This window comes from Xylocopa sonorina, chromosome 3, assembly GCF_050948175.1.
Source record: "Xylocopa sonorina isolate GNS202 chromosome 3, iyXylSono1_principal, whole genome shotgun sequence".
Taxonomy (NCBI): Eukaryota; Metazoa; Arthropoda; class Insecta; order Hymenoptera; family Apidae; genus Xylocopa; species Xylocopa sonorina.
In genome coordinates, this window is record NC_135195.1 from 11657217 (window position 1) to 11684983 (window position 27767).

Sequence of the window (27767 nt, forward strand, 5' to 3'; positions counted from 1 at the left end):
ACTTTGGGTAGGCTCGTTGGTTTCCCGCCGCGACTATCGGCGCGTATTGAAGCTCATCGTCACGGAAGTAACGTCGGGACAACGGCAGCGGGCTGAACCGGGGCGAGGACGGGGACGGGCGCGGGAGAGGAAGGACGCGGCCGCGGAGTGGTTGGAAGAGGCACGGGAGAGGAGGATGCGAGACGGGACCAGGGATAAAAACGACACCGCGGAAAGAGAGGGACGTTGCCTCGCGGCGCGAGTAAGGAAAGAGGAAGCGGCGGGAAGGGTGGCACCAGATGCTGTCGCTTCTACCCAACGACGTACCCCCTTCTCTCGCGTGCCTTTGCTTCCATTTCGTGTCGATGCTCCTCTCGGAGGCTTTTTCCGCCTCCAAGTCTCGCGGATGTATACGGACGAAGAACAGCTTCTGATAATAGCCCTCGGATGTAGGGGCCTTTGAATTTACCGAGATCGACGCGGGCCACTTACATTACCGCTCATCGGTATTTACTCATCCATCGAACCCGCTTACTCGATAGAAATTAATCGCAACCACTGAAATCTGGATAAGTAGAACGTATCCGTATCCATTTCGTAACTGCGTTGCAACTATCCTCGAACTGTTTGCACGGCTGAGACGATGCACCGTTAACGACAGAAGTTTAGCGTTGAAACGCTGGCGTAAAAATTCATCGGAACGGTGCCAGCGGCAAGCATCCCTTAATCCACGGTCTGTTTGGGCGTGAAAGGCGGCGGCAACGTCCTCGCCATCCTCCTGGCGAACGTAAGAGGGCTCGACGCATCCGCTCGAATCCCACACGAGCTACGATCTACCTCGCGGCACAATACGCGTCGGCCCCGGCACAAAGCCGAAAGCCGAGCGCTATTATTAACTCCGACCGATTTCTTACAATACCGGATTTAGTAAGGGTTGCCCCATTACGTGCAGTTGATCACACCCGTGCCGCAGGTAAAGTACAGGTGTGGGGTATCGGGAAGTTAAACCCCGAGCGGCCTGAATTACATCCCCATTCGCGATCCCAGTTCGCGTTCACGAGTTAATTTAATTTTTGTGAAAAGGTTACGAAGAAAATCCAAAGTCCAGTCTGCTCGAAAAAGTTCGAGAACATTTACGATCAATCGTAGCGATGGGGAATCGTAGTAATTTGCCTGTGCTTACGATTCTCGAACTTTGATTTATCCGCAAAATAGTCTCGAACTATTTGAACTGTTGCGAAGACGAGGGGACAGTTTCTGGAACGTGGAACTGAGAGCAACTTGGACAAAGAGGCGAATAGGACAATGCGTTCGCGCAAACCGAACGTATCGCTATTGTATCCCTAATTCTATTGTTGTATTTCGAGAAATCGACAATTTGCAAGAACGTTAAGACTGTACTCTTTGTGTGTATCGAATAGTTGAAAATTTTGTTCGAGGAAAATAAGTTTATGAGGAACATGTACGTATAGGGGAGGGTGAGACGCGTAAGAGTTGTTCCACGATCGAAGCTGAAGATGTTAGCTCGGTAGACCGAGCCAAGCGGAAATAAGATCACAATGGCTCTCCTCGGTTAAGACAGTATTACATAGCGGTACCACGGTGTAACAAGGATAAGCTCCTAAAAGCTGCAGTTGCTGCCAATCGTTGTGTACATTGATCCCTTCTCTGTGCTTCGTGCTTCGCGGAGCGTCTCGTACGCGTTTCAAAGGATTTTTGCCAACGACACCTCGCCGGAAAGCTCGTTCAAGCTGCGAATCTTCTTGGTAAAACGACAGCATTCGTCACAGTATCTTGCCCGTGCGTTTTATAACTCCTTTCGAATTAAGATCCCTGTAAAAAGACACGAAAGAAGGGTGGAAACCTGAGCGTGTGGTTCCATGAAACACCCTATTCCTTATGCCTTCTAACATCTTTACGACAATACGGATTGTAAAGTAGATTTTATTTCCGCTAAAATCTTATCGAATTGGAAAACAATTTTATATGTAATTAGCAAAATTATAAATTTATAAATATTATATCAAGAGGCCCAGTTTGTTCGGGAGTATTCTGTTTTCGATGGAACCTGGCAACCATAAGTAATCGCGCAGAAATTATTCCGTCGTTACTCCGCCAACTGGTCGTAGAAAGCTGCACACACGCGTCTCGACCACCCTTAGGGCGAAACCTCGCCTCGACTCTCGCCACGAGTCGTTACTTCGAGCCAGTGGATCAACGAACGCAACAAGGGACCCATCTCGTCGAAACAAGACTCAGGACCATCCACAGGACCAGCTCGACGTCGACACTCTCCCTACGTCAATTTCTTTCCACGGTGGATACGAGAGATCGCCGTTGGACGAAGGAGGGCGGAGGCGGGTCAAGTCGGTGGGTTCGCCGATTCCTCGTGTGTATGGAACCCACGATACATCATTTTCGGCTGGGATGATCTTACGGTAGATTTACCATTCGTACAGTTTATGGGCGTCGGTCTGGGCCATAAACTTGGTTGGCAATGACGGGAACGCGGCTCGCCGTCGACCAACTTGGGTAAGCTTCGGCCTGAAGCCTGGATGCTACGAGGAACGACGACGGAGCGAGAAGGGTGAAGTAGAGAGGAACCTTCCAGGGGGTAGGCGGGGGTGTAAGTAGTTGGGGATCCTGCGGAGGCAATAATCGTGTCCCCCAGGTTGCACCACCGACCAAAGTGCCGTCGATCTGCTGCTACACGCTAACCTTACGTCCCGTCGAGCGCCATTACTCGAGCCAGGCACTCGAAGGATTCTTATTCCTTCGCGCAACTATCTTTTTCAATCCGGCTTGCTCGTTACCTGATAACGTATGCGGTGCGACAACTTTTTTGGAGTTGTACATTCCCGATCATTGTTATAATTGACGCAGTCTTTCTTTGGAATTCGTGGAGTGATTTGGAGGGTCGATTCTTGAAAACTGGAGGGTGGATTTTTATCGTTGAAGATTGTAAAGCTTCCCTTCTTTTTTTTGTGATATAATACTTTCTTCGTTAATCAATCGGATATTGAAATTCGTAATTGAATTGTGTATTCCCATTTATCGATTCTATCGACGATTTAATCAGGATCGAGGAAAGCAGAGAAAGAAAGTCGTCAGTTCCCGCCTGCCGTTATCCGGTTGAAAATAGTCCGGCTATTAATAAAAGAATCAATTATCTAAAAATTGCGTACCGCAGAAGGAGATTCTATAGATAATCGGGTTACAAAGCCCGGCTTGGCGCCCGTTCGCACCGTGTACGTCTCCGTTGCGCAATCGAACAACAACGATTACAAAGCTTATTAGCGGGTGGCAAGCGCGGAGGAAAGAGTCGCGGCGATCGTTATTGTGCGGGTAAACAATGCACCGAAAGCGCAATTATCGGAATGTGCTCATTCCCCAGGAGGAGCGACGCGCGGGCGCGTAACGACGCGTACAAATGCGATCCGGTGTGCACGTCGCGGGGCTTAATGCGAATCGGATCACCGTCGATTCGTCGCGGAACGCGGTAAATCCTTTTTGCGCCGGTGTCATTCATCGATTCCCAGGATCCGTCCGGGACGTACGCCCGCGCGCGGCCACGGACACAGATTCGAGAGAAAATCTTTGACGTCCCGCGGAAATTTCTTTCCGATTCGCGTCACGATTTTTGGTTATTTCGTGTCCCTTTCCTTCCGTCTCGCGTGCACATTCACGTGAATTTATTTGCGTAAGTTCGCCCGTTCGCTCCCTGAAATTATATCTTCTAAACAAACGTTTCGCTTTTTTCTCTTATGGAAATCTTTTATTCTTGTTCTTCAGGTCGTTATCGTTTTGTTCCCCCTGTGTTTGTCAACGTCCTCGTCTGGCATGTTTATCTATTGATTTTTCTTGCTGCTCTATTTTCCTGTTGGTTTTCTAGTGTCTTTCCCTTGCTTGTTATTTTTGTCGTTTTACAGCCGAGCGATTAATTATAGTGAAATTATTAATTAACGATATTCACTTATTCGCTTTTTATCTATCTACATGTTAATAAGCAACCTCGTGGTAATTATTACCAAAAACATTTCGCACCCCTTTCCCGTACCGTCCACCCCCGTTCCTTCCCCGCGAGTCTCACCCTTTTTCCTCTCAATTCCTCCTTCTCCGCGTCCAATCTAATAGCATCACAGGCCACGTTCCATCCTCCGTTTTTCCACTCTCTCTCACAGTCGCATCCTCCATTCTTCGTGTCCTAAATCTTCTTTGCGTCGATGTTCGCAAATTACTCTCCATCCTTTCCCCTTAACCCACTTCCCATCGTTTCCACTTTCCTCTTTTCCATCGTTTTACCGCCCGTCCGTTCTGTCTCGGTCTTCTCCGCTCGTCCCGCGCAATTCCTCTTCTTCTCCCTTCCATCCCGTGCTATTTGTCCCTTCCGCCACCCCTCGGACGTCCCCGTCCGGGTGGATCTGAAGCCGAATGGAAATTAAATGCGCAGTCGGCCGTTACGCCGATTGATTTGTATTCTCCGATCTGCAGGCACGCCGGAGGAAGTGTGCTAAACTGCGGGATTTATGTTCTCTCCTAATTGCGTCGCCTCCACCCCTTGGCCACCCTTCGTTGCATCGTCTACGCGTGATCCATCCTCTCTCTCTCTCTCTCTCTCTTCCATTCCCGTTTCTGCAGCCCTTACGAGATTGCTTTCGCGCTTTTAATGAAAGTTCACGAGGAGTGCAGGGAAAATTGTGTCATTCAATGGCGATGACAATTGATCCTTCGATGTTACCACTGCGCTGTGCAAACGTATGGGGCGTGAAAAGTGAGTTCAAGTTACTGGAGTCACTTGGTGCAATTGTTTCGCAATCGTTCACGGTCAAATCTGTCCCTGTGAAGGCAAGAAGTGGAATACTTCGTCGAAACGAATGTATTTAGCAGCGATCGAGGAGTATTTTTAGTCGCCAGGTGTATTTTTAGGGTTCTTCTCGCGCGTACAAAGTTATCCACCCGTGTGCGCGTTGGGGCTCGCCGCGTCGAACACCGTGGAACAAACTTCGCCTGGAAGGGTAGGCGGAACTTTTTATTTCGCGTCTATTAATAAAGCGGAAGGATCGAGAAGAGACTCGCGATACCGCTCGACCACCCCCGCGTCAGTCTTTCCCGTCTTCCGTCGATTTACATCGGTTACGCGATCCGTAACGAAATTAATTGTATCAGTCGCGCGTACGACAGGCCATGGACGATCGAAACGGCGAGAGAGAAATAGAGGGGGTGCGAGGACGAGCGTTTAATTATCGGATTGCTAGACTGACTCGATTACCGTATGCTCGATCATTTTCTCCCCTGCCGCGGCGATAATCGTTAATGTAATGTAATAACGGGGAAAAAATCAGGCGGAAGCGCGTGAATCAAACCCCGGGAGAAGCATCATACACTCCGGCTCGTATTAATAATAGCGTGTAGGTATGATAACGCGTTGGCCGTTCGCTGAATGGAAGTCATTATCATAGATAACTCGCACCCTTCGCGCCGTTTCGTCGCCCTCTTTCCCTTCTTGGTGGCTTTATATTAGATGTATAGAAAAGCGGATAAATACTAGCGTTAGGATCATTTTCTTTACAGACTTCAAATGTGTATTAAAAATAACTGGAAGTATTGTATTCATATAGTTACGAAAGAGGGAGTAATATAAGGGAGAGGATTTTGTGCACATTTTATGATAGATATTAATTAGTTCTAGATTTACATATTTTAGGAATGCTGTTACTGCAAATTGGCTAAACTGTTCGAATATTTATGAGCGATAGTGTAGGTATATATAAAACATCCCTCGACCACCCTTTTTCTCTCGCTCTACTTGTTGGCGCCTAATGAATTTATATAATCGAGTTTACATAAGTTTTATTTATAGTTGCTGTGCATTCGACGATTATGCAAAGTGACGTGTGTATTAGTTAAATTTTGTCACCATAGTTTTTATAATAAAAGTAGGAGAGTTTTTGTATTTGAAGTGATGATTGAAGGAGTGAGAATATGATAGTAGGGTGGTTATGATTCTAGGAATTGATGTGGATGACAATGTTTTTTTATTTAAGTAAAGTTTGATCGATTGGTGCGTGTATATCGAAATTCAATTTGTAAGATATAATTGAATACGGTTGTTGATTTATAACTTGTGAAGTTTAGTTGCTGTATCTGAATCGTGCTGCCATCCGACAGACGTGTCTCACACTGTTTCTGAGTTTCTAACTCGAAATTCATGGTCATTTTTCATTTTTAGGAAGTTAGAACAGTATAGGATTCATGCGACACAGTTTTATTACAATTACTCATTTTTTAAATTAAATATTTTTGCGATTGTAATTTGAATTACGTTTTCGCTAATACCGATTGCCCATAAAGTAGTTTGATCAATAAATGGGAACAGAATAGATCTGCCATCTCATGGTAGATCTACGATATACTGTTTTACCGATGTAGAAAAGTTAAAATTGATCGTAACACAAGCATGAACCACGTATAAGATAGATTACTCATCGAATGCATTTTTATAGCCGGAAATGCGAGTTTGCAGACTACCCCTTTAGAAAGGAACGGAGAGTGTCCGGTTTAAATTGATTGGAATCGAAATTGGTGGGTGTGATCGTAATTTTGAGATCTGTATGATACAGGTGCTATCAAGATCTATAACATAGTATCTACAGATAGAATCTTTTATAAAATATTATCAATTTTAATTACTTTCGTTAGATGTACTCGGTAATTCTATATAAGGATCATATGATCTAACAAAGTGATTTCATAATAGATTTCTCATAATTTTAAAAGTATCTCGAAATTGCGACTGTGAAGAAGAGTTATTTTTTAGTTCATTACAAAGTTCCAAAATCCCGTTTCCCTCACATAACGATATTTAATAATTACCGTCGAAAATACCATTTGTTTGTGTGCAGGTACGTTATATCGTGCAAATGACACAGCTCAATGATCGTTAAAGGCGTCGAAATTATTTTACCGTGTTCCGTACGTGTAAAAAGCTACAAAGGACGATATTCCAGAAAATTATTATATATTCGTAATTAGTAAGAACTGGCAATAACAATGCTTAACAATTATCCGCAACCCCATATCACTTTATTTCGGCATTGTAACCGATTGCAGTGGAGGCAACTTTATTACACGTTGCTTAATATTTTTATTACTTTTGCCTCTATTGGATACTGTAAAATATATTTTGAATGCACAGAAATTTATAGTGTTAATTTATAAATTCATTACACAAAATGCAGCGAGCTTATATTAAATTATCACACCCTGAGACTTGCAGAGTTGAATTAACGAGTTCTGTAACAATTTTATTACAGAAACTGATATTTTAAGGCATGTACTGCTAGTATGACAGGACGCGCGTAACTATAATTTAAAAATATAGTGAAAAAGCTTTTAATTTGAAACTATATCATACCTGCAATAGGTAATGTGCAATTTTTTAAATAAAGGTATAACAATATATCGAACGTTGGTATACTCCTGTTGAACTTAAAATTGTGCTTGCGATGAAAATAACGCACACAAATCTTTGAATTTTTCATCAATAGTTATTACCAGTTGTAGATAAATATTGATTTGAGCGTATAGGGTGTTTCTGCTTTCGCCATATTCCGAATGGGCGCGTAACTACGAAATACATGACCAGATAATGGTACACTTTTTGTTTTTTGAAATTTGAATGAACTGGATTTAGGGATATAAGAAATGTAATAGTGCTGGACGAGAAATTGGTCGTTAGCTCTTCCATCAAGAATCAAAGAGAACTTCAATAAATAGTTTAATCCACGTTTATCTCATAGAAATTTATATAAGTTTTAGTTATATAAGATGAACCGTATATGGGTTTATAAAAATCACTTGATAAGAGTTATGTCGTCAATTTTACTTATATAAGATGTATTTGTACATGCAATTGTTTAATCAGTTTGTTAAAAACCCGATCAATTCTTATCTCTAATTGCACGGGTTCAAAGTAGCCCCGATAGATCGAAGGCATACCTTAAATTTCATCGATCCTCCAAAGATCTCTTCTACATCGTCATTTTTACGACAACTGTAACAAAAAGTAAATCGCCTATCATTGCTCGATATTTTCCACGCAAGCTAGGCTAGAATAAAATTGATGCAGGTCCAATTGGCCCGAATTATTCGCGGCACAACACCCGGCTCGATCTGTTAAACCGATTAGCGTTAACTTGAGTAGCTACCAAATTGACGGCTGGCAATTTTCCGTGCGAATTTACTTCCTGACGAAAATAGGCGGGAGTTAAGCGGGCGAACAGCTTAAAATTAGATTAAACATCGCCAATCTAATTTGCCAACCTATAAAACCAGGAATACCAGAGGCCAACGGTATCGGGTCTCAATTCGACTGGTCCTACGAAGAACCGGTCATTTAATTTCAAAGTTAAAGGAGCACGTCATAAAGTTTCGCAGGCTAGAATTGCTGGCGAATTATCGTCTTTATAACTGCATCCGTTTCAATGAAATAACAGACGCGCACTTCCTACAAGGAACTTCCTTCCCAAAACCGATTAACCCTTCTTTCGCGTTGCTCCGCATTTCTTGGCGAAAAAAAAATTCCGTGTCCGTTCGACTCGTACTTTGTATTTCTATGTTGCGTCCTTTCTGTCCTTTTTAAATTTAAATACCCAAGTATTTCCAATCTACTCCACTTAAAGCGCAAATACCTACGCGTGAATCTTATAATGGCGGGGTCTGAATGTTCGCGCGGAACGAGAGCCGCGAAAAGAAACGCGAGTTCATTGTTCGTCGAACGGACGACTCGTGTCGTTAATCAAATGAACGTCCTTCGGATAAAAGCGTTCGGCGCCGTACAAAGGGAAACGGTAATCGTTAATTCAGTAGAAAACGATTCGAGCGTCTGGGGGCTATATTTACGCGGTCTATAGGTTGCGGTCGCGCTCTTCGAAGACGGGGGTGCCTTCCCGGAATCGATACGGTTCTTCTTAGAAAAGTGGCTGAAATTCCTTGACACGCGCTACTTTGACGAATCAAGTATTTATGGGGGACGTCGAACGCCGATTGTCCGTCGCTTTTTATTTGACAGACGCTGTAGATACGCTCGCGGCGACCCGCTTCGTTCGAAAGCGCCGATTCTCACGCGAATCGATCGATCGTTCATACACGGCTATCGAAAATTGCCAGGACGATGTTTGCCAACCTGATAATGAATACCAAAGGAAGCTCTCGATCCGTTTGGCCTCGTTGCTTTAATTATCCTTGCTCTTTATTTTCGTACGACTACCCTGAAAAGATGTTATCTTATATAGTAGTTTTTTTGTAACCAAATCAAAAATCATGCTAATAAAAATTGAATTAAGATCGGAAATTAAAGAGACACGTATTCAAAAATTGGCGCAGCGTTGTACAGGATGGAAATTGACAAAGCGTGCTCGCATCCCTCTTTCAGATATCGCGCGCGGCGCACAGCCGGTGAATTCCTATGCAAGCAATCGATACATGTTTATTTACGAGGCGTGCAGCGGCTGAATGGAACGATCGATTCTCCCGCGGAGATACATTTGATGCTGTTACGGTTGCTCTTAATGCCTTATAATGGAATCGATGTACATACTTACGCGTACGTGAAGGGAGTTTCATATCCATCCACGGAACGCCCCTTTCGCCGTTTAACGCGTATAAATCGCGCGTGAACAGCCAGCTCCGCTGGATAATGTTCGATTTCCTTTCAGGAAACGAAATTATTGCTCGAAACTCGCGCGTGCCACGCCGACTCGACCGTGTCGCGCGCATAAGCTTTCGAATAACAGAAAGCGTTCCGAATGGATTCGTATAGAATAACAAGAATTATCCCATTCCACTGACTTAGTACATTTTGATCCTGCTGAACCATCAGAGAAAGGAAAATACCTTGCGAGGAACTAAAATGGAGAATAATAATTGATACGACACCCTGGTTGAGACGATCGACGAAGTCAAACGATTCGAGCAGATGTCGCGTCTCAGCGTACCTCCGCTTCCCGCCAATCTCGCATCCGGCAAAATTAGCCAACTGGCGTGCAATCAGCCCTGAGACGCAGACACTTCGCTACTTCGAAACGCAGGGAGGAAGAAGCGGCCGCGTTTAGCCGAGCGTTCATCCCCTCGCGTCGATGGAAATAAATACATTTCCGATATTCCCCGGCTGCTGGTATCCCACTTTATTAAGAGGCGGCCATTTAATAATCGGTTGATGAAAACTTGAGAAGAATCCCCGGTCGAATCGTCAGGATTAATAACGGTCGATATGTATCCGGATTCCCGTTGGAGGCTACCCGTGACGCGGTGGAACGAGAAGAGGGTGGCGGCGTCGGAGGGAGAAGAATGGCGGCCGGGCCAGTCGGCGGAGAAGCCACTCAGAAAGTAATTTGCTCGATGCTCGGGCGAGCACGGAGTAGTAGACCATGTAGAAGCCGTCGGGATACGTTCATATAGATGAAGAAAAAGGAGGAAACACAGTGGCGAGGGGGTGGTTCGCGCGTGGTGGAATAGAAAGATTGCCGTGGAGACAGAGACGCGCGAGGGGGTGGCTGAGGGTGGTAGCGGTGAACGGTAGTCGAGGAAAATCGTACACGCGTGGACGGGGTGGAAAGAAAATCGGTGGCTGCCCCTCTCGACGGGGGTGGAGAATGCAAAATGGCTTTATAGAACGGGCCGATAAAAGGACCGCCGCCTCGCTACCTTTCGTTCGCCTCTCTCCTTCTTGTATAACGCCTTCATTTCCAAAGTAAATGAGGACGTGGCCTCCGCTGAACGCGCCGCTGCGAAAACATAAACGGCGGGCGCGCGGGGCGATAAAAGGGAAACGAATCGACGACGAGGAAGCTGCGCGGCTCGAGGAAGGCTGGAAAAGAGCTCGCCACCCCTTTGGGCTTTGTCGCGCGGCCCTGGCTCATCGAGAGAACGAAACGGGAACGAAACGACCGACGAGGAGGTCTCCCGGCTCGCTCCAGACGCTCCTTCGCCCTTTGTATCGGTTGGCGTTTCGTTTTATTGAATCGGGAATGACGCGGTTCGAGGGTCGACGACGAGGGGGGTGAACTCGGGTAGTTAAAACGTGACCCCGGGTTCGCGGTGGCCAGTTGACCGGCTGGCTGTCGTTTTTTATCGATCGCTGGCTGCCACGACGACACGACGCTTTATTATACTCCATTACAGTGGTAGCGGAGCAATTCCCGATCGCTCGAAACGTATCGCGTGTCGCCTCGATCCGTGCGACGATAACGGCCGACAGGCGGAAACAAAAGTGGCGCGAGCGAATAAAGAGGAGACCTGTAGAGTGTTAGAACGCTGAAACGGGGATTGAAAGAAACGTTTACAATCCGTTGACAAAGGGGGCGAGAACGCACGCGTAGAGACGTTGAAAGGGAAAGGAAAAAAAAAAAACAAAAAGAAAGAAGGAAAAAATCGCGGAACGAAAAAGCAACGGGGAGACAAAGCCAACGAAAGGGAACGACGAAACGGGGGACGCGGCGCGTGGCGAGAGGAATTGTTTCCTCCAGCTGTTAATATTTTTACCGCGTGTCATATTGTCACGCGCCACCTCCACTTCCTCCCCTACTCCTCTTTTCCTCTGCCTTTTCGCTGAATATTAACCGTGGAAGTTTCAGCCCCGCGAACGTTCACCGTGGATCCAGGCGTCAGCCCGCGGTAGCGTCGCGTGCGTTGACATGCCGCCGGAACCGCGTAATCTCGTTACGCCTCCTGAAACTTCGGTACCGTGGTATAATAAGGGGATATAAATGCAAATGAAAATTATGAAAATGAACGATTAACCAGTCATTTCGAATAGAAAACTGCCGAACCGACTTCAAAGTTACCGCCCATTCTTCGTCGAGTCCTGCGCCTCTCTCGCCTGCTGTCGTGGTAACCTTATCCGCGTACAATTTCGATGTACTTTGATGATGGATAATGAAACACGAAGAGCAGGCACGTTTTGCCTCGGTATCATCTAGTTCAATTCATCAGCAGAGCTATTACAGACGGACGCGTGTGATTTTTGGACGTTACGAGTAGAAACGAGAATTAGAAGCACTAACGCGTTACGAGAGCAAGCAATGTGCTACGCAGGGTAAAACTGTTTAAAAATCGCTAGAAACAATCGAAGTATCGAAGACAGATAAATTCTAAGTACAAAAGTACCAACTATGCAAATATACCTTCTACATTTCGCTCGTTCAAATAATCATTCTCCATTCCATTTTACCTTCGCGAGTCCACAGATCGTGTAAAATAACTTGGTTAGAAAAGCAGGATAATTACCGGCGGGCACTGTCCGCAGACGGGAATCCCTCGCTGTCGAAACGAGCGCCAAATGTTTTCCCAGGCGTCGATCGCGAGAAAGGGTTCGGCTCCCGCGATGGCCACGCCGGCGATTACCTGTCATTCAGTTTTACCCGCGCGCAATCAGGGGTGGTTTTCCTCGCGCGCATATCACAGACGTACAACCGCGGAAAACCATCGAGGCTGCGAGGTTCTGTCAAGCGTTCGACAAACACGCGGCGTGTTTGCCGTCGTCTTACGGTAAAATTTGATTACTTGTCCCCTATTGTCCGCCGCTGAGCCTAGATTGACGCGAGTTCTTCCCTTGCCTCGACCCTTTCGTTCGACTTATGAAGAGCCCACGTGTTTACCGCGGATATACCTCGCAATCTTTCTTATCGATATAGAGTTGAACGCAATTCGAGACCAATCGATCACGTATTGTTCGCGTTCTTTAACTTTGAAACGATCGTCGCTGCCCGAGTCTACCTCGAACAGTTTTCTAAGGGAAAATCTATTTCTCTAGAAGAGATCAACGTCGAATGCTATTCGGTTATTCTCATTTTTCGCCCTGCTTTGGCTTTCAGATTTGCTCGCGAGTGTTTGTAAATGGCGGCTGACAAGGGTAGCTACGAAATGCGATGCAAATAACCAATATGCATGAAATTGGTAGAACCGGAACTGTCCCGCGCTGAAAGGAATAACCCCTTTTTTTTCGCAGGAATTGATCGGTGAATAGTGCGTCGAAATTTATTGCCCGCGGGGCAGACACGTCGCCATTCCGGTGTCCGCGCGGCAAATTCGAAAATCTATCAATGGACGGCAGCACAAAAGCGACGGGGTTAATGGTTCCGCCGGAGAGTCCGCGGAAAGCAATGTTCCCCCTCGAATAAACGCTAGCCGTTCACTGGGTTATCTTATTACCAGTGTCGTATGGTGGCTATTGGGGTTTGAAATGCAAATTTTAGTATTTCGTCGGTGAAATAGAACGACTTTCGTTCCTTTGATCGTGAAGCTGGTATTATCGAATTCCAGCATTTTTACTATGCGATTCGAAATTAGTCTCTCGTGTTCACAAGACAATTTAGCTAAATTACGATGACACGACGAGGAATAAAAAAAGTTTGCTCCACATCAACGAATACTATTTCATCGCTCGTAGCGAGGTATCAAATATTTTCCACTGTCGTGCCTGATAAGATCTCGCGATTCGATAACGAAGCGTTACAATGATATTCTAACGGCACTTTCCACTTTCAGAACGTCACATGTTTGCTTAGAAATTTTAATCGTATTAATTAAATCGAACATTTCTTCAGCTCGTCCGCGCGCGATGAAAATCTGAGCGATTATCGATCTCCGATGGGAAGTTGTCGGCCTATCCCCGAATTCGAGCGTGATAAAAGGAACCTCGAGCGGGCGAAAGGCTGGCACGTGTGACCAACGGGTTCTCGAACCAGCCGGGCTATAGAAAAGCAATGAAAGATTGAACCGGATCGTTTTAATCTGTGGCCAGGAGCAGTGGTAACTGCCATCTTATTGGTCTCCCATATTGGCCTCCCCTGTGGCCGCGGTTAAAGCCTGAAACTTACGGCGAAACTCGTCGATCGATCGTCCTTTGTTCCTTACACCGAGATCCCGGTGGATTCTCCCCGTGCGGCGGGACACGGGGTTGCTTTGTTGCTCGCGCCGGGTCTCGCAATATCCCTGGAAAAATAAACCATCGAGATCTTTCTTGATATAATCCCCCCCGCGCTTCTGAAACCGGAAGAGTTGCTCACTTTTATTCCCCATCAGCGTGCACTCGCTTACTTCTGTAAAACTTAAAGCGAGTCCAACCTCACCTTGGCATCCGCCAGTGGGGGTAGCGATCGGGGCTAGCTGAACTGGATGGAACGCGTATCCACTGAAATCCTCCCGCCCCCTTTTTTGCATTTTAATAAATCCTCATATACATATATACCGCGATACTGCACAAAGGAACTTCGATCGAATTCAGACACAATGCATAGCAATGCACGCGTCTGGCCTGGAACGGCGTTTTCCTTAATGGAGGTCTTTTACGGGAAATGGAAGTTTGGCAAGCCGAAAGGGGTACGCTTCGAGTAATCAGAAATGGAATTAATAGGGATACCCTTTGTGATTCATTGTTTACAAGTAGAGTAGAAAACAATTGACTTGTTTTGATGCGCTGAATAGTTTCCGATTGTTAGCTGATACATTGATAAGTATCTGTCGATAACGATATCAATATCGAAGTGTTTATTTGTTTGTAGACAAGTGCGGAAAAAACCAGCCATTGTTCGAGTCGACTCTAAACTTTTTCTACGATAATGATTGAAACCAAGGCATTCCAAAGGTATTTTTATCGACATGCGATTAATTAAATTTCTCGTTCGCTTAGCAGCGAAGAGTGAGTTGCAATCTAAGTTTAATTATTCTCTATCCGGCGAATTCTACGCCGATTTGTATAACCATGAAACTAATTATACCATACGAACTATTTACTTATTCGAGTCAAATCTCTGCTCGATGAAATTCGAAGTGATAAGATAAACAATTCGGTTTTAATTTAAATGAGCGATCTTTATCGCGATTTGAAGCATGAAATATCGACTATTTTACTATTATTCGATGCAAAATAGTGCTTTCAAGAAGGAAATTTTGCAATTTAATAACTACCAATAACAAAAATCGATGGAATCGAGTCTGAAACATTTTCCAGCGAGGTAACTGCATTCACCCCAACGGAACAGATATCTAAACAGAAAACAATATCCATTTAATTGAATAATTCCACGGGTAGTGAGCTCCCGAGTACGCCAATTACGCGATCGTGTACAATCGGCGATCTAGAGGTAGCAGTGGCGAGAGAACGAGGTGGAAGTCATAGCAAGGTAAACATTGAAATTTCCGGGATGACAAAACGAGCATACCAACCTGGAGCCGTTATGTACCCCCGGACATTGCAAGTTTCGCTGTTTTAATTAAACGGACCCGAGGAAAAGGTGTTCTCCGTCCAATTGGTAGTTCGCCACTAAGGAATGATTCGAATATGTACCTCGTTCTTACAGCGTGTGTTCTCCGGCTACGTTACGATCGAACTGGTAGCACGCGAATAAAAAGAAACACGAACCTTCGCCCTTTATGGACCACGCGAATAAATACGATTACACGATAATAAAATAAAATTTACTCTTTATCGAACCTTAATATCACCGTTATTCTAAAGTACTTTCTTTTCTCTAGTCAATATCATCATCTTCGATTCACAGATGAAAAGTTACCATTAAAATCCTGTGACGAAAAGAATCACTGGTATCAAGCAGCTTCGATAGGATCAGAGTGACCGCTCGTGGAAACGTAATAATGCCTGTTAACGGGTGCGTGTGTTTCTTTTGTTCGAGTTCGCTGGTAAACAGCCATGGAAACGAAATGCCAATGGAATCGCGACGATGCGCGGCAGTCTTGCCGATGGATGCGGCCAAGGCTGAGGAGGACGTGTTCGCGACACAATAAACCGTTCCACGGAAGGAGGAACGCAAGCTCTGGCGCCGTTATAACCGAAGACCAGCGTGCTGCTTCATTATGCGCCGCGACGTGGCAAAGTGCCAACCGCCCCTTTGACAAAGGGGGTGCGTTCTACCAGATTCACCGTCCCACCGTTCACCGCCGTGCCTCCTCGGCCTTTCGCCGTGACACGAGGCTGCTGTCCACCCTCTGACGCATGTCCTTCAGTTGCACGCCGCTGTGCCACGGAAGGCTACGGAAGAGAACACTCTTTCTCGTCTGTGCTTCGTCGCCCCTTTTTTATTGCGATCTTTTAGCCGGTAAAATGAAAGTGTGGAGCCGTTGGTAGCAAATTTAAATAATATTCTTGGGCTCGCTACAAGATTTTCGTGAAGATCGAATCGTCGAATCGGTTTTGTACGTTTTGATATATTCGGAAATTAAGGAAGTCGCTGGCAGCAGGTTTTTAGAGAGTATGATAATGAGTATGGCAAGCAGTTTAACTGTAATGATTGGATAGAACTGCATGCAAAGTTATAAATGCACAATTCGAATCAATTGGAGTTTATACAATCGTTTATCAATATCATCGAGGCATTCTTCTTAATTAACGCAATTGTCAAACACAGTAGCTTTTTATGGGGTTCGTGGGATCACGACCTGTGCAGGGTTAAGCGATACTAGCCGATACAGGTCGCAACGATAACACCAATCGGTTGTTTCCTGACATTTAACCGAATCAACCATAATTTACTCTTTGACCTGCTAATTATTGTTAGCGTTTATCAATCGAGGTTGTATAAGCGAACCAGTAGGCTGAAAAATTAGGCGTAACTATGCAGACAATCAAAGAGACACGTTTACTGGTGGAATAAAACACTGAAGCACCGTTTGCGAACGACTTGACGGCGAAATTGCCTTTTAAAGACGCGTGCAGCTTTGAGAATTTTAACTTTGACTGGCTTCAGTCGGACCTACCGGTGCGTTAATAATTTCTCTTCTTAAAAATGTGTTGTGGCTCGCGAATTCCGTTGAAAGCAGCGCGGCCATGAAGGCCAAGTTGCGCTTTAAAAGTTCCTCCGGATATTCAGCGGATGGTTTTCTTTGGGTCCGCGATATAATTTCGCTACGTGTCGTTTTATAATTTTAATCGTCCACTATGCATAAATTATTAATAGAGATCTTCGATCGAACAGGAACGACGGCGATTAGTTAATTCAACGACGACACGTGACGCGGATTCGCTGGCTTATGTGAACGTGTTTCCCGTGATAAGAGCAATTTTGATTGCACCCCGTGCGTACGATAATCGGGAAATAAAGCCTGGCTTAATGCTATCTTCAAGTTCGATCGTTTGTATGTACAAGTGGCGTGCTGATACGTTCGACTCTCGTTACTTGGTACCTCGTTATCGTGCCGCTTCTGCCACATATTGGTCAGTACGTCAGTTAATGGACGTGATATAACATCAGAAACTGCGAGGGACTCCACTTTAATTATTGTATCGGCTTCTGTGGAAGAGTTGGAGCGGATTAATTAAGTGCTTGATAATGAAAACGAGGCCGATTATATCATATTATGAATATACGGACTCATTATCACTTTAGCTTCCGTTGAACTTAGCAATTTATATTACTTCATGATATCGACATTTCATTCTCGAGTGCGACGAAAGTCAACGCAAGACGAGGAAAGAGTTACCCCTTTCCTCTTGCTCCATTTGGGGTGAAACGCACGCATTGTTTAGGAATGCGGTTCGTGCTGATTGTGGTTCCCAATGGATCGGTATCGAACAATGTTTTAGGATAGTGTCGAAGGGGGTGGCTTCATATGTCACTTTCCTTTAGTGCGAGAATACTTATCTTATCGTTTGCATACGATCAACTAATATGCCAAACATGTCGAAACTAAGTTAAGTGTGAAAATTCCTAGCTTCTTTTTTTTTACAATCCATTCCTCGACTCAAATAAAAAACATCCGTGGAAAAGCGGTAATAAAAGTAAATTGGAGAATATATAATAAATAATGTTCCACGGCTCTACGTATGAATACATCTGTGACACGTTCGTTTCCGACTATCCGACTCTTATCCAATACTTCCTTCTGGACGATTGCAGGAAATTTACTCACGGCCAACGCTGGCGATACGTGTTTCAAGCGTGTGTTCATTGTACTTGCTAAGTATATTTTAATTATAAGATTATGCGTGACTCGACTCGCGAAGATACTTATGCAAAGTCGCTCGCGTTTATAACGTATCCAACGCGATCATCCAATGGAAAGGCTACTCCGTGTCTGTCGAGGTATTAGAGCGGATATCAATCGGTATTTTGCAATCAGAAACCGAGAAACGCAACGGAGAACGAAAACAGCAGCGTCTGCTCGGCGTCCTGGTGGTAACAACAATTTCGTATCCGCCTACGTATCTTTTTAACCCAGATTTTACAACTTTGCCGCCAAATGTGTCGCAGAGATCAGCTGTCAAGGTACGTACTTCTTACTGACAAGACTTTTCCGCGAAGTTTGCCACCCTACGTCCATTCTCGTCGCGATTATTCGTTTCGTTGTTTCATTTTCGAACGAAAGTGCGACAGTGTCGAGGAACTAGAATATGAGAATGTTACGTTCAGTATAAAGTCCACGTATATATTATGCGTGGAGAAGAAGATATGACTTTTGATTAAGAAGACCGATAGATACATCGAAAGCATACGTGTTGTCTGCTGCTACATCTAATTGTGTTGGTCATTGGAAGAGGTTGTACAACTAGTACATAACAAATAACATGCGTCATTGGAATTGTTACAATGTCAGTATCGAACGCGTTGAGATTTAAGATAGTTATCTGTCGCCTATAGAAAAATATTCGTAACAATTACGGTTTTAGAGCAAAAGACAAGAGGTTACTTTTGCGCCGGGACACAAGCGTTTCAAAACACTCGATGGAATAATAAAAAGTTGTTTGAACGTTATCGTAAATATCATCTCGTTGAAAAACACAGAGAAAATATTCCGTCAACAATTTTATCAATATGTTCCGATAACATATGACCGTTAATTATATACGTACATCGAATATTACACGTATATATATATATATGTATACATATGTGTTACCTTGTACGGATGATAAATTAGGACTGTTAATGCATCGGTACTTCTGTGCAGACATGGTCGCTAAACTGTCACTCGGATCCTGCGTAGTCCTTCTACTTGCAATGTGAGTAACACTTTGTATGCATTTTTTCTGCACTTTTCATTAAACAACATGAAAAAAAGAGTTTTTACCAGTTCAATCTATAAATCGGGCAGTGAACTTATACACGAGTAGAATTTAGTTTCATGAAAGCTTATTTTTCTCAGCTGTGCGAGTGGTCTGAGGAGTGAAGATGACGAACTCTTACGGTTCCCGCCGAATTTTCTGCTGGGAGTTGCGACAGCCGCGTATCAAATAGAAGGGGCGTGGAACGTGAGTGGTACGTTGACGATACTTAAACTTTTACCCTGAAACCTGCTAATTTCTCTGATGTTACCTGTCGTGTTTTGAAAGCGCAGACAAAGGAGAAAGCACTTGGGATCGATTCGTTCATGCGAGGGATGGCCGAGTTTACAATAACGAGACGGCGGATGTTGCTGCTGACTCTTACCACAAGTACAAAGAAGATATCGCCATTGTAAAGAAACTTGGGGTAAGTCTATCCTTATTTCTAAGTCATAATATAACTCCACAGCCAGAAGCGCACCCTCTAATATTTATTCCATCGTCTTTCAACAGTTTAAAGTCTACCGTTTCTCCGTGAGCTGGCCTCGAATCCTGCCAAACGGTTTCTCAAACAAAATCAGCAAGGATGGCATCAAGTATTACCACAAACTGATCGACGAGGTGCTGGCGAATGGTATCATCCCCATGATGACCCTGTATCATTGGGACCACCCGCAAGTCCTCGAGGATATGGGCGGCTGGTTGAACTCGGAAATGGTCGAGTTGTTCGTTGATTACGCGAGGATTGTGTTCCGCGAATTCGGATCGCAGGTGAAACTATTCATCCCGATCAACGAGCCAATAACAGAATGCCAGAACGGCTACTCGAGTGGCATATTCGCGCCCGGGAAGAAGTTACACGGTTTCGGGGAGTACATGTGCATGCACAACGTCCTCAAGGCACACGCGAGGGCTTACAGAATTTACGAGAGCGAGTTCAAGAAAGAGCAGAAGGGTGAAGTCGGCGTGATGATCAACGGGTTCGCATACATGCCACAAAGTCCCAGGGACGAGAGGGCCGCCGAAATCGCGTTCCAATTTTACATCGGTTGGAGCATGCATCCGATCTACTCCAAGGATGGCGATTATCCACCCCTGATGAAGGAAATGATCGCCAACAAGAGTAGGGAACAGGGTTACGCGAGATCCCGTCTGCCCGGTTTCGACGAGCAATGGATCAAATACATACGGTATTCAATTGACTTTCACTTTCTTATCGACAGTAGAAGATTTTTGCGATGAGCTGTATCGAATTACGCATTTTGTTCGTTATCACAGAGGAACGTCCGACTTCATGGCTGTAAATCACTACAGTTCGAAATTGGTCAAAATGGGTACCACGGGGTTGGTACCTTCCATTGAGAATGATCAAGGCGTTAAAGATTTCGTCGATCCCACTTGGAAACCGTCAGCCTCTGAATGGTTAAAAGTAAGCATCTTTGGACAAGGTATTCCTGATAAAACAAAACCTCATCAAGACGGAGTCGATCATGGCTTAGTCAGCCATCAAAAGGTATCGTGATATTTATTTCTCACACATTCCAGGTCGTACCTGAAGGTTTTCGATTCTATCTCCGAAATCTGGCGAAGCACTACAATAATCCACGGATATACGTAACGGAAAACGGTGTTTCCGATTACGGGACACTCAACGACGACGACAGAATCTACTATTTCAGGGAGTACTTAAAACAGATGCTTCTGGCCATTTACGTCGATGGCGTGAACGTCCAAGGCTACTTACTATGGTCGCTTCTAGACAATTTCGAATGGAACAGAGGGTACAAGTAAGTCCCATTCGTAAAATGACATCAGCTCTACTTCATAATTGTGTCGCGATTGGATCAGTCGATACGCGTCGCCAACGTTACCGATATTTCAATTTTCAGCGAACGTTTCGGCATCGTGTACGTTGACTTCGACGACCCAGACCGACCACGAATCCTCAAGAAGTCCGCTTCCTGGTGGCAGGCGGTCATTGCCGCTGGGAGAGTCCTTTGAGATATCACGCGCGATTAGCATAAATACTAATTGTCTTCCATTATAATAAAAATAAATTCTTTTTTGAAAATTTGTAAATTTGTAAATTTGTAAATTTAAAATCTGTAGAGTTTCCTAAATTCTGCTCAATATAAAATGAACTGTCAGATGGAACAGTATTCTCATTTAAAATTGATAGTAGCGCGATACTGAGAAATTATTTTACAATTAATAGGAAAAATACATTTTTATTTCATAGTTTTTTGTTTCGAAGAATAGCCACTAATTTAGTTCATGGTTAGTGCGGTTATCAGAGATAACGTAGGCTGTACATAAAAATGTATTAATCCCTCGTGTACAGACAATCAGTGTCGATATTGCACTGGTCCAGTGATCACACATTCGTTAAGCGTTTGTTTCTTCTGAAAAATTGTGATTCGAGTGATCCGTATTAAGAATACGCGAAATACAGTGTTATGGACAGGCACTTATAATCTAAAAATTTGTTAATCTGTTAATTTCGATACGTTACACGTATTATATAACAGATTAGTTTCTAAGCAAGCATGATCGTCAGCGCATCATTTGACTACAGCGTTCTCTTTCTTCTTTTAACGTAAGTACATCACACCCTCATTTCGTTTAACGATATTATCGAGTCAATGTTAAAAGTAAACGTCGTACAGCTTCGTGAGTTGCAAATCGGAGGAATGGCTCCTCGAACACCAACGATTCCCACCGAAATTTCTCTTGGGAAACGGAGGCTCCGCATACCAGATAGAAGGAGCCTGGAACGTGAGCGGTAGGTTGTTCAAATTTGAACTCAGACTTTTGCAGCCCTATCGAACTTCTTTAATCTCTCATTCGCGACGCATTGAAAACGTAGATAAAGCAGAAAGTATGTGGGATCGATTCGTTCGTAAACAGGGCACTGTTATCGACAACGAGACGGCAGACGTTACCGCGGACTCTTATCACAAGTACAAAGAGGACATCGCCATTTCAAAGCGCCTCGGGGTAAGTATCTTTCATATTATGTAATTCGTTAAAATTTGTCGAATTTCGAGCACACACAAACCACTTCCTTTCGACAGTTCACTTCCTTTCGGTTCTCCATTTGCTGGTCACGAATTCTACCCACCGGACTCCCGAATCGGATCAGTAAAGATGGCGTTGAGTACTACCACAACGTAATCGACGAGATACTGTTGAACAACATGGTGCCATTGGTGACCATCTATCACTGGGACCATCCGCAAATCCTCGAAGAAGCCGGTGGCTGGTACAACCCGGAAATGGTCGATTGGTACGGCGATTACGCGTCTGTCGTTTTCCGCGAATTTGGGACGAAGGTGAAACGGTTCACAACGATAAACGAGCCTCTAATTTTGTGCACCTTGGGCTACATGAACGGCACTCTCGCGCCAGGAAAACATTGGAGCGGTTTAGGGGAGTACATATGCATGCACAACGTAATCAAGGCGCACGCGAGGGCGTACAGAATCTACGAGAGCCAGTTCAAGGCGCAACAGAAAGGCGAGGTCGGCGCGTCGGTGATGCTCTATACTTACTTCCCAGCAACACCGGATGACCAGTTCGCCTCGAACCTGTCCTTCACGTTTAACCTCGATTGGTTCTTGCATCCGATCTTCTCGAAGGAAGGCGACTATCCGCCTCTTATGAAGCGCATCGTGATGGAAAAGAGCAGGGCGCAAGGCTATCCGAGATCCCGCCTGCCCACTTTCGACGCTTACTGGATTGACTATATACGGTATTCGACACTCTTATTGTTTTTCGACAAGATCGCGGTGGGTGGGATCTCGCGACGCAGGTTACGTTGAATCTGTTGTACTTGTTGACGCAGAGGAACCTACGATTTCTTGGCCGTGAATCATTACACGTCGAAGATGGTCACGATTGGCGACCATGGCCAAGTGCCATCCCACGAGAACGATCAAGGTGTGATATTCTTCGCGAAGAGCTCCTGGAAAACTGGATCGCTCTACTGGCTATACGTAAGTATATCTAGAATCTGTCGATTGGTGTGCTAATTTTTGTCAGACCTCGCATCCTCCAGGTTGTACCCGAAGGTATACGATACGGTCTTTATTACATAGCCAGGAATTACAACAATCCACCGATGTATGTAACTGAGAACGGTTACCCGGATTACGGGACACTTAACGACGTCGATAGAATCTCCTATTTTCGCGAATACTTAAAACAGCTGCTACTCGGCATATACATCGACGGTCTCGATATTCGAGGTTACTACATTTGGTCGTTTCTAGACTGTTTCGAATGGAACAGCGGGTATCGGTAAGCATATTAACGAGCATTAAGTAGCACTCGTTCCACCGATGTGACAAAATGTACAACGCGTTGGGAATTATAGTATCGGTTCTACCGTCGTCCACTGTGCAGTAATATTTGAATTTTTAGTCATCGTTTTGGCATCGTGTCCGTCGACTTCAACGATCCAGACAGACCACGGACGCTGAAGAAATCCGCCCTCTGGTGGAAACGTGTTAACGCGGCTAGAAAAATCCTTTGAATCGTTCCATTCAGTCGTTATTAGAAAAAAAAAAAAAAAAAAAATGTACGATACTGATTGACGTCGTACGATTAAAGCTCACGCAATATGCACGCATGTTGCGTTTAATTCTGCATTTTCAGATGATACTAAAGCTGTTTTTTCAGCGAGCATTTATCTATACTTTGTTGAGCTAAAATATAGGTATGTACTAGTAAAATGGCATTCGTTATCTTAACCCCTTCATCCTTCTTGCCAATACTGAATATATCGGAAGTTTTATAATGACATTTTTTTCTGGCTTCATTCTTTATTAATCATACGACAGAATCAAAAGCTATCTCTGAATTGACCTCGAATAGCTGTTCGAAAAGAAAGCCTGAAGAAAGAAATTATCCGTTTGATAGACACAACTATAAACATGAACGCACCAAGCAGACGACGATCAGTTAATACGCTGCAGTGATCGGACGGCTTAATGAATCTGGCCTATTCGTGTCGAGAATTTTTTCTCGTCCTGTATTTCGCGGCTCTGTTACTCGAGACTGAAAGTGATTTCACGTGTTCCGTTTATCGTTAGAACGCAGAAAGGTATTCGAGAATAAGATCACATACATTTTGTCTTACAACTTTTATTTAAGATCGCGAGATGTAATTTTTACGAAATCGTTCAATGAGCAATTAATGCAATTTAACGGGAGCCACGTTTCTGTCTTTCTTCGTGAGTTTAATAACCATGTGCACGAAGGTTCGAATGGTACAGCTCGTAATCGGTCGCGACGATAACACGAGTGCAATATTTTCTGACTTGCCCGATGTGTCGTAAATCATCCTTCAGCGTACTAATTGCAGATATCGTCCTTCAGATGGCCAATTTATTCTGTATGCGAATGGAAATGAATCTCATGAACAAAGAACGAAGCGATTACTATTTCTTCTCTAAAAGTACCTTCCACATTCGATTAGTGATACCAAGTGCTCATTTAGAGTTGTACGATAGGTTCGAATTAAGCGAATTGACTAACTGTTTTACATGTTCAAATGTTATCGATTGATTTATCTTTTTGTCAATTCCGTGTAAGCGGACTGATAGCTCTTGTAACGCAAAACGATTGTGGTTAACGATTCTCGCGTCAGCTCCTACAATCGTGCCAAGAGGACGCACCTTTGCGTTCAACGTGAATTCTCACGTAAATTCGGTCTCGCGTGGGTTAGGTCATAGATGAGGGATATCAATTAGCAATCGACGATAGAGAAAGGCGTATGTAAGGGTTAGAAAATGGATAAATTTTCGTGGTAATGATAGCAACACGATGTAAATGTTTTCGAACACAACTTTTCATTGACTGCGCGCTCAATATGCACAGATATAATATGCGTTTTGATGATAAGTGCCTAAGTTGTTAGGCAAAATGCGCATACATATGCGCTTATGATGCAAATGAGTTAAGCACGATAAATATTCATCGGTTACTATAGAAACATCATTGCGTATAATTCGACCGAGTATAAATAAAGTGTAGGTGCTTAGAAGAGTATACTGTTGGCATGTGTACGATTGATACAGTGTACTCGCGATCTATTATTTCCATTGGTAATTCGAAGGTAACTACTAGGCAACAGAGAAAATGATTTATACAACGTGATGATAAATGCCAAGACTTTTCTATAATGTCTCAAGTATGTTATGATTGCATTACCAAGTTACGATAGTTCGCTAACTCCATTCAGATACTTTCAATCCAATTAGTAACGTTTAAGAGATAATACCTCGATCGAGTAACTTTTCCTTTTGCGAAAACGTTCTTCTCAAACGTTGACTACTGAATATTGGGACGCCCTTAACGAGTAACACCCACGAATCTTGGATATTTTTTTAGTTTCTGAAGGAACATGCTCACCAAGACGAGACTATATATCATTATCGTGGCTATGACGATGTAAGTACCACATTTTCAGTCACCTTTCAAACAAATTACGCGTCACTAAACACTCTTGATTCCCTTCGACTTCATTGGCCACTTTTATTCGAAATATCGGGTACTCTAGTCCAAAATTTCCCGAGTGATTTAAGGTTGTTTAAAATTCACGGACCAATTCGCATTATCTCACACAAAATTACTCGAACGCGAAAGACTGTAAGGTTTTTATAATATTTACAGCTTTACACTTTGGCTGTTCCTAGAGGTAAAAGTGTTCGTAACATCGTCGAGTTTCACTGAGCTTGACTTTTGTAGCATTTCAAGCTGCGAAACCGAGGAGTCGGATGGAGAATACCTATGGTTCCCACCGAACTTTCTTTTGGGAGTTTCGTCATCCGCATACCAAATAGAGGGAGGCTGGAACGTAAGCGGTGGGTTGCTTAAGTTAAAAACGGCCACGACTGGCTACGCCGACTTCACAGACCCTTCACATTCGTTGTCGTTTGTTAAAAATTTAGACAAAGGCGAGAGTATTTGGGATCATTTCGTTCACAAAAAAAACAATGGCATTTACAATAACGATACAGGAGATGTTGCCGCGGACTCTTACCACAAGTACAAAGAAGATATCGCTATCGTGAAGAAACTTGGGGTGAGTCTACACGTTCAAACATACTCGAGGAGACAGCTGTTCGATCCTTTGCTTTTTCATTGCCTTACGATTTTCCTAATTGGTCAGCAGTTTACCAAACTCTTCTCCTGCTCAACAGTTCAAAGTGTACCGTTTCTCCTTGAGCTGGCCTCGGATCCTTCCGCACGGTTTCACGAACAAAATCAGCAGGGATGGCCTCCAGCACTACCACAATTTCATCGACGAGCTGCTGGCGAACGACATCGAGCCTATGGTCACCATCTATCACTGGGACCACCCGCAAATACTCGAAGAAATGGGCGGCTGGACGAACCCGGATATGGTCGATTGGTACGGCGATTACGCGACGGTGGTGTTTCGCGAGTTTGGGTCGAAGGTGAAACGGTTTATACCGATAAACGAGCCCATGATATATTGCACGTACGCATACATGGAAAGCGCCTTCGCACCTGGGAAAATTCGTCTCCAAGGTATCGGCGAGTACCTGTGCGTGCACAACATGCTCAAGGCTCACGCGAGGGCGTACAGGATTTACGAGAGTCAGTTCAAGGCGAAACACGGTGGCGAGATCGGTCTCGTGCCTAATATTTTCGGGTTTATGCCAAAAAATCCTGGGGACGAAGAAGCTGTGCAGCGCGCCTATGCGTTTCGAGCCGATTGGGTGTTGCATCCGATTTATTCGAAAGACGGCGACTACCCGTCTGTTATGAAGGAGATCGTGGCGAGGAAGAGCGCGGAGCAAGGCTACGCGAGGTCCAGGCTGCCCACCTTCGATGCCTATTGGATCGACTATATACGGTATTGAATAGCTATCTAGTTGACTAAGATAAGACGTGTCGTCATGTGTTGTATCGAGCATCGTCTATGTCGCAGAGGAAGCTACGACTTTTTAGCTCTAAATCACTACACTTCGAAATTAGTTACCTATGGCGACCACGAGGTGGTACCGTCCTATATGAACGATCAAGGGTTGCTATACTACTTGGACAGTTCGTGGAAGTCTGGAGCCTCGGAATGGCTTAAGGTACGCAACATCGCGAAACATTATCGATAATACTGATTGCGGAGTGGACATTTTTTGCATCGATGAAAATCTTTCAGGTTGTACCCCAGGGTATTCGAATGTGCCTCCGTTACATAGCGGAAAACTATGACAACCCACCGATCTACATAACCGAGAACGGTTTCTCTGATCACGGTACGCTCAACGACGATGATAGAATCTACTATTACCGCGAATACTTGAAACAGATGCTCCTCGCTATTTACAATGACGGCGTGGACGTACGTGGGTACATGACGTGGTCGTTGCTCGACGATTTCGAATGGAACAGAGGATACAGGTAAAGGGGCCATCGTTGCGCGTGGCGTCTCAACTATTATACTTTCCTCCTCTTATCGCGAGAAATGAACCGCGCGAACTTTCTCAAATGTCTTGCGATTATAGAAACATGTTTGGAAATTTCAGTGAACACTTTGGTATCGTGTCCGTCGATTTCAACGACCCGGACAGGCCACGTGCGCTCAAGAAGTCTGCTTCCTGGTGGCACTCGGTCAACACGGCTAAGAGACTCCTTTGACAGTTATAGATACAGATGATTGTAATTCAATTAAACAACTAGACAATGGTAGAATCTCAGTCAA

At 44.4% G+C, this 27767-nt stretch overlaps 2 protein-coding genes across 3 annotated transcripts; both read left to right on the forward strand.

Moving 5' to 3' along the window:
• Positions 1–18710: 18710 nt before the first annotated feature.
• On the forward strand, positions 18711–27728 carry LOC143422270 (myrosinase 1). 2 transcript variants are annotated; one of them, XM_076892788.1, is made up of 8 exons: positions 18711–18840; positions 18943–18994; positions 19138–19250; positions 25990–26123; positions 26242–26921; positions 26997–27147; positions 27225–27466; positions 27592–27728. In XM_076892788.1, the coding sequence occupies exons 1-8, from the start codon at positions 18822–18824 to the stop codon at positions 27701–27703; spliced, it is 1503 nt and encodes a 500-aa protein (XP_076748903.1). In that variant the 5' UTR covers positions 18711–18821; the 3' UTR covers positions 27704–27728. The 2 variants fall into 2 exon arrangements, with proteins under 2 accessions (XP_076748903.1, XP_076748902.1); XM_076892787.1 differs by lacking the exons at positions 18711–18840; positions 25990–26123; positions 26242–26921; ... (1 more) ...; positions 27225–27466; positions 27592–27728 and adding exons at positions 19330–19463; positions 19550–20226; positions 20315–20465; positions 20582–20823; positions 20926–21102 and having other exon boundaries at positions 18873–18994.
• Positions 21583–23594, forward strand: LOC143422363 (myrosinase 1-like). The gene is made up of 7 exons (XM_076892938.1): positions 21583–21632; positions 21703–21818; positions 21903–22033; positions 22111–22787; positions 22881–23031; positions 23094–23335; positions 23459–23594. The coding sequence occupies exons 1-7, from the start codon at positions 21583–21585 to the stop codon at positions 23568–23570; spliced, it is 1479 nt and encodes a 492-aa protein (XP_076749053.1). The 3' UTR covers positions 23571–23594.
• Positions 27729–27767: the final 39 nt, after the last annotated feature.

Excerpts from the sequence above, each read along its gene's own strand:
- LOC143422363 (XM_076892938.1), top strand. The coding sequence starts at position 21,583 with ATGATCGTCAGCGCATCATTTGACTACAGCGTTCTCTTTCTTCTTTTA. Across the intron at positions 22,034-22,110 it reads CCATTTCAAAGCGCCTCGGG|TTCACTTCCTTTCGGTTCTC; the intron begins GTAAGTATCTTT and ends TCCTTTCGACAG. Across the intron at positions 22,788-22,880 it reads TACTGGATTGACTATATACG|AGGAACCTACGATTTCTTGG; the intron begins GTATTCGACACT and ends TTGTTGACGCAG.
- LOC143422270 (XM_076892787.1), top strand. The coding sequence starts at position 18,873 with ATGTATACATATGTGTTACCTTGTACGGATGATAAATTAGGACTGTTA. Across the intron at positions 19,251-19,329 it reads AGGGGCGTGGAACGTGAGTG|ACAAAGGAGAAAGCACTTGG; the intron begins GTACGTTGACGA and ends TTGAAAGCGCAG. Across the intron at positions 20,824-20,925 it reads GAATGGAACAGAGGGTACAA|CGAACGTTTCGGCATCGTGT; the intron begins GTAAGTCCCATT and ends TTCAATTTTCAG.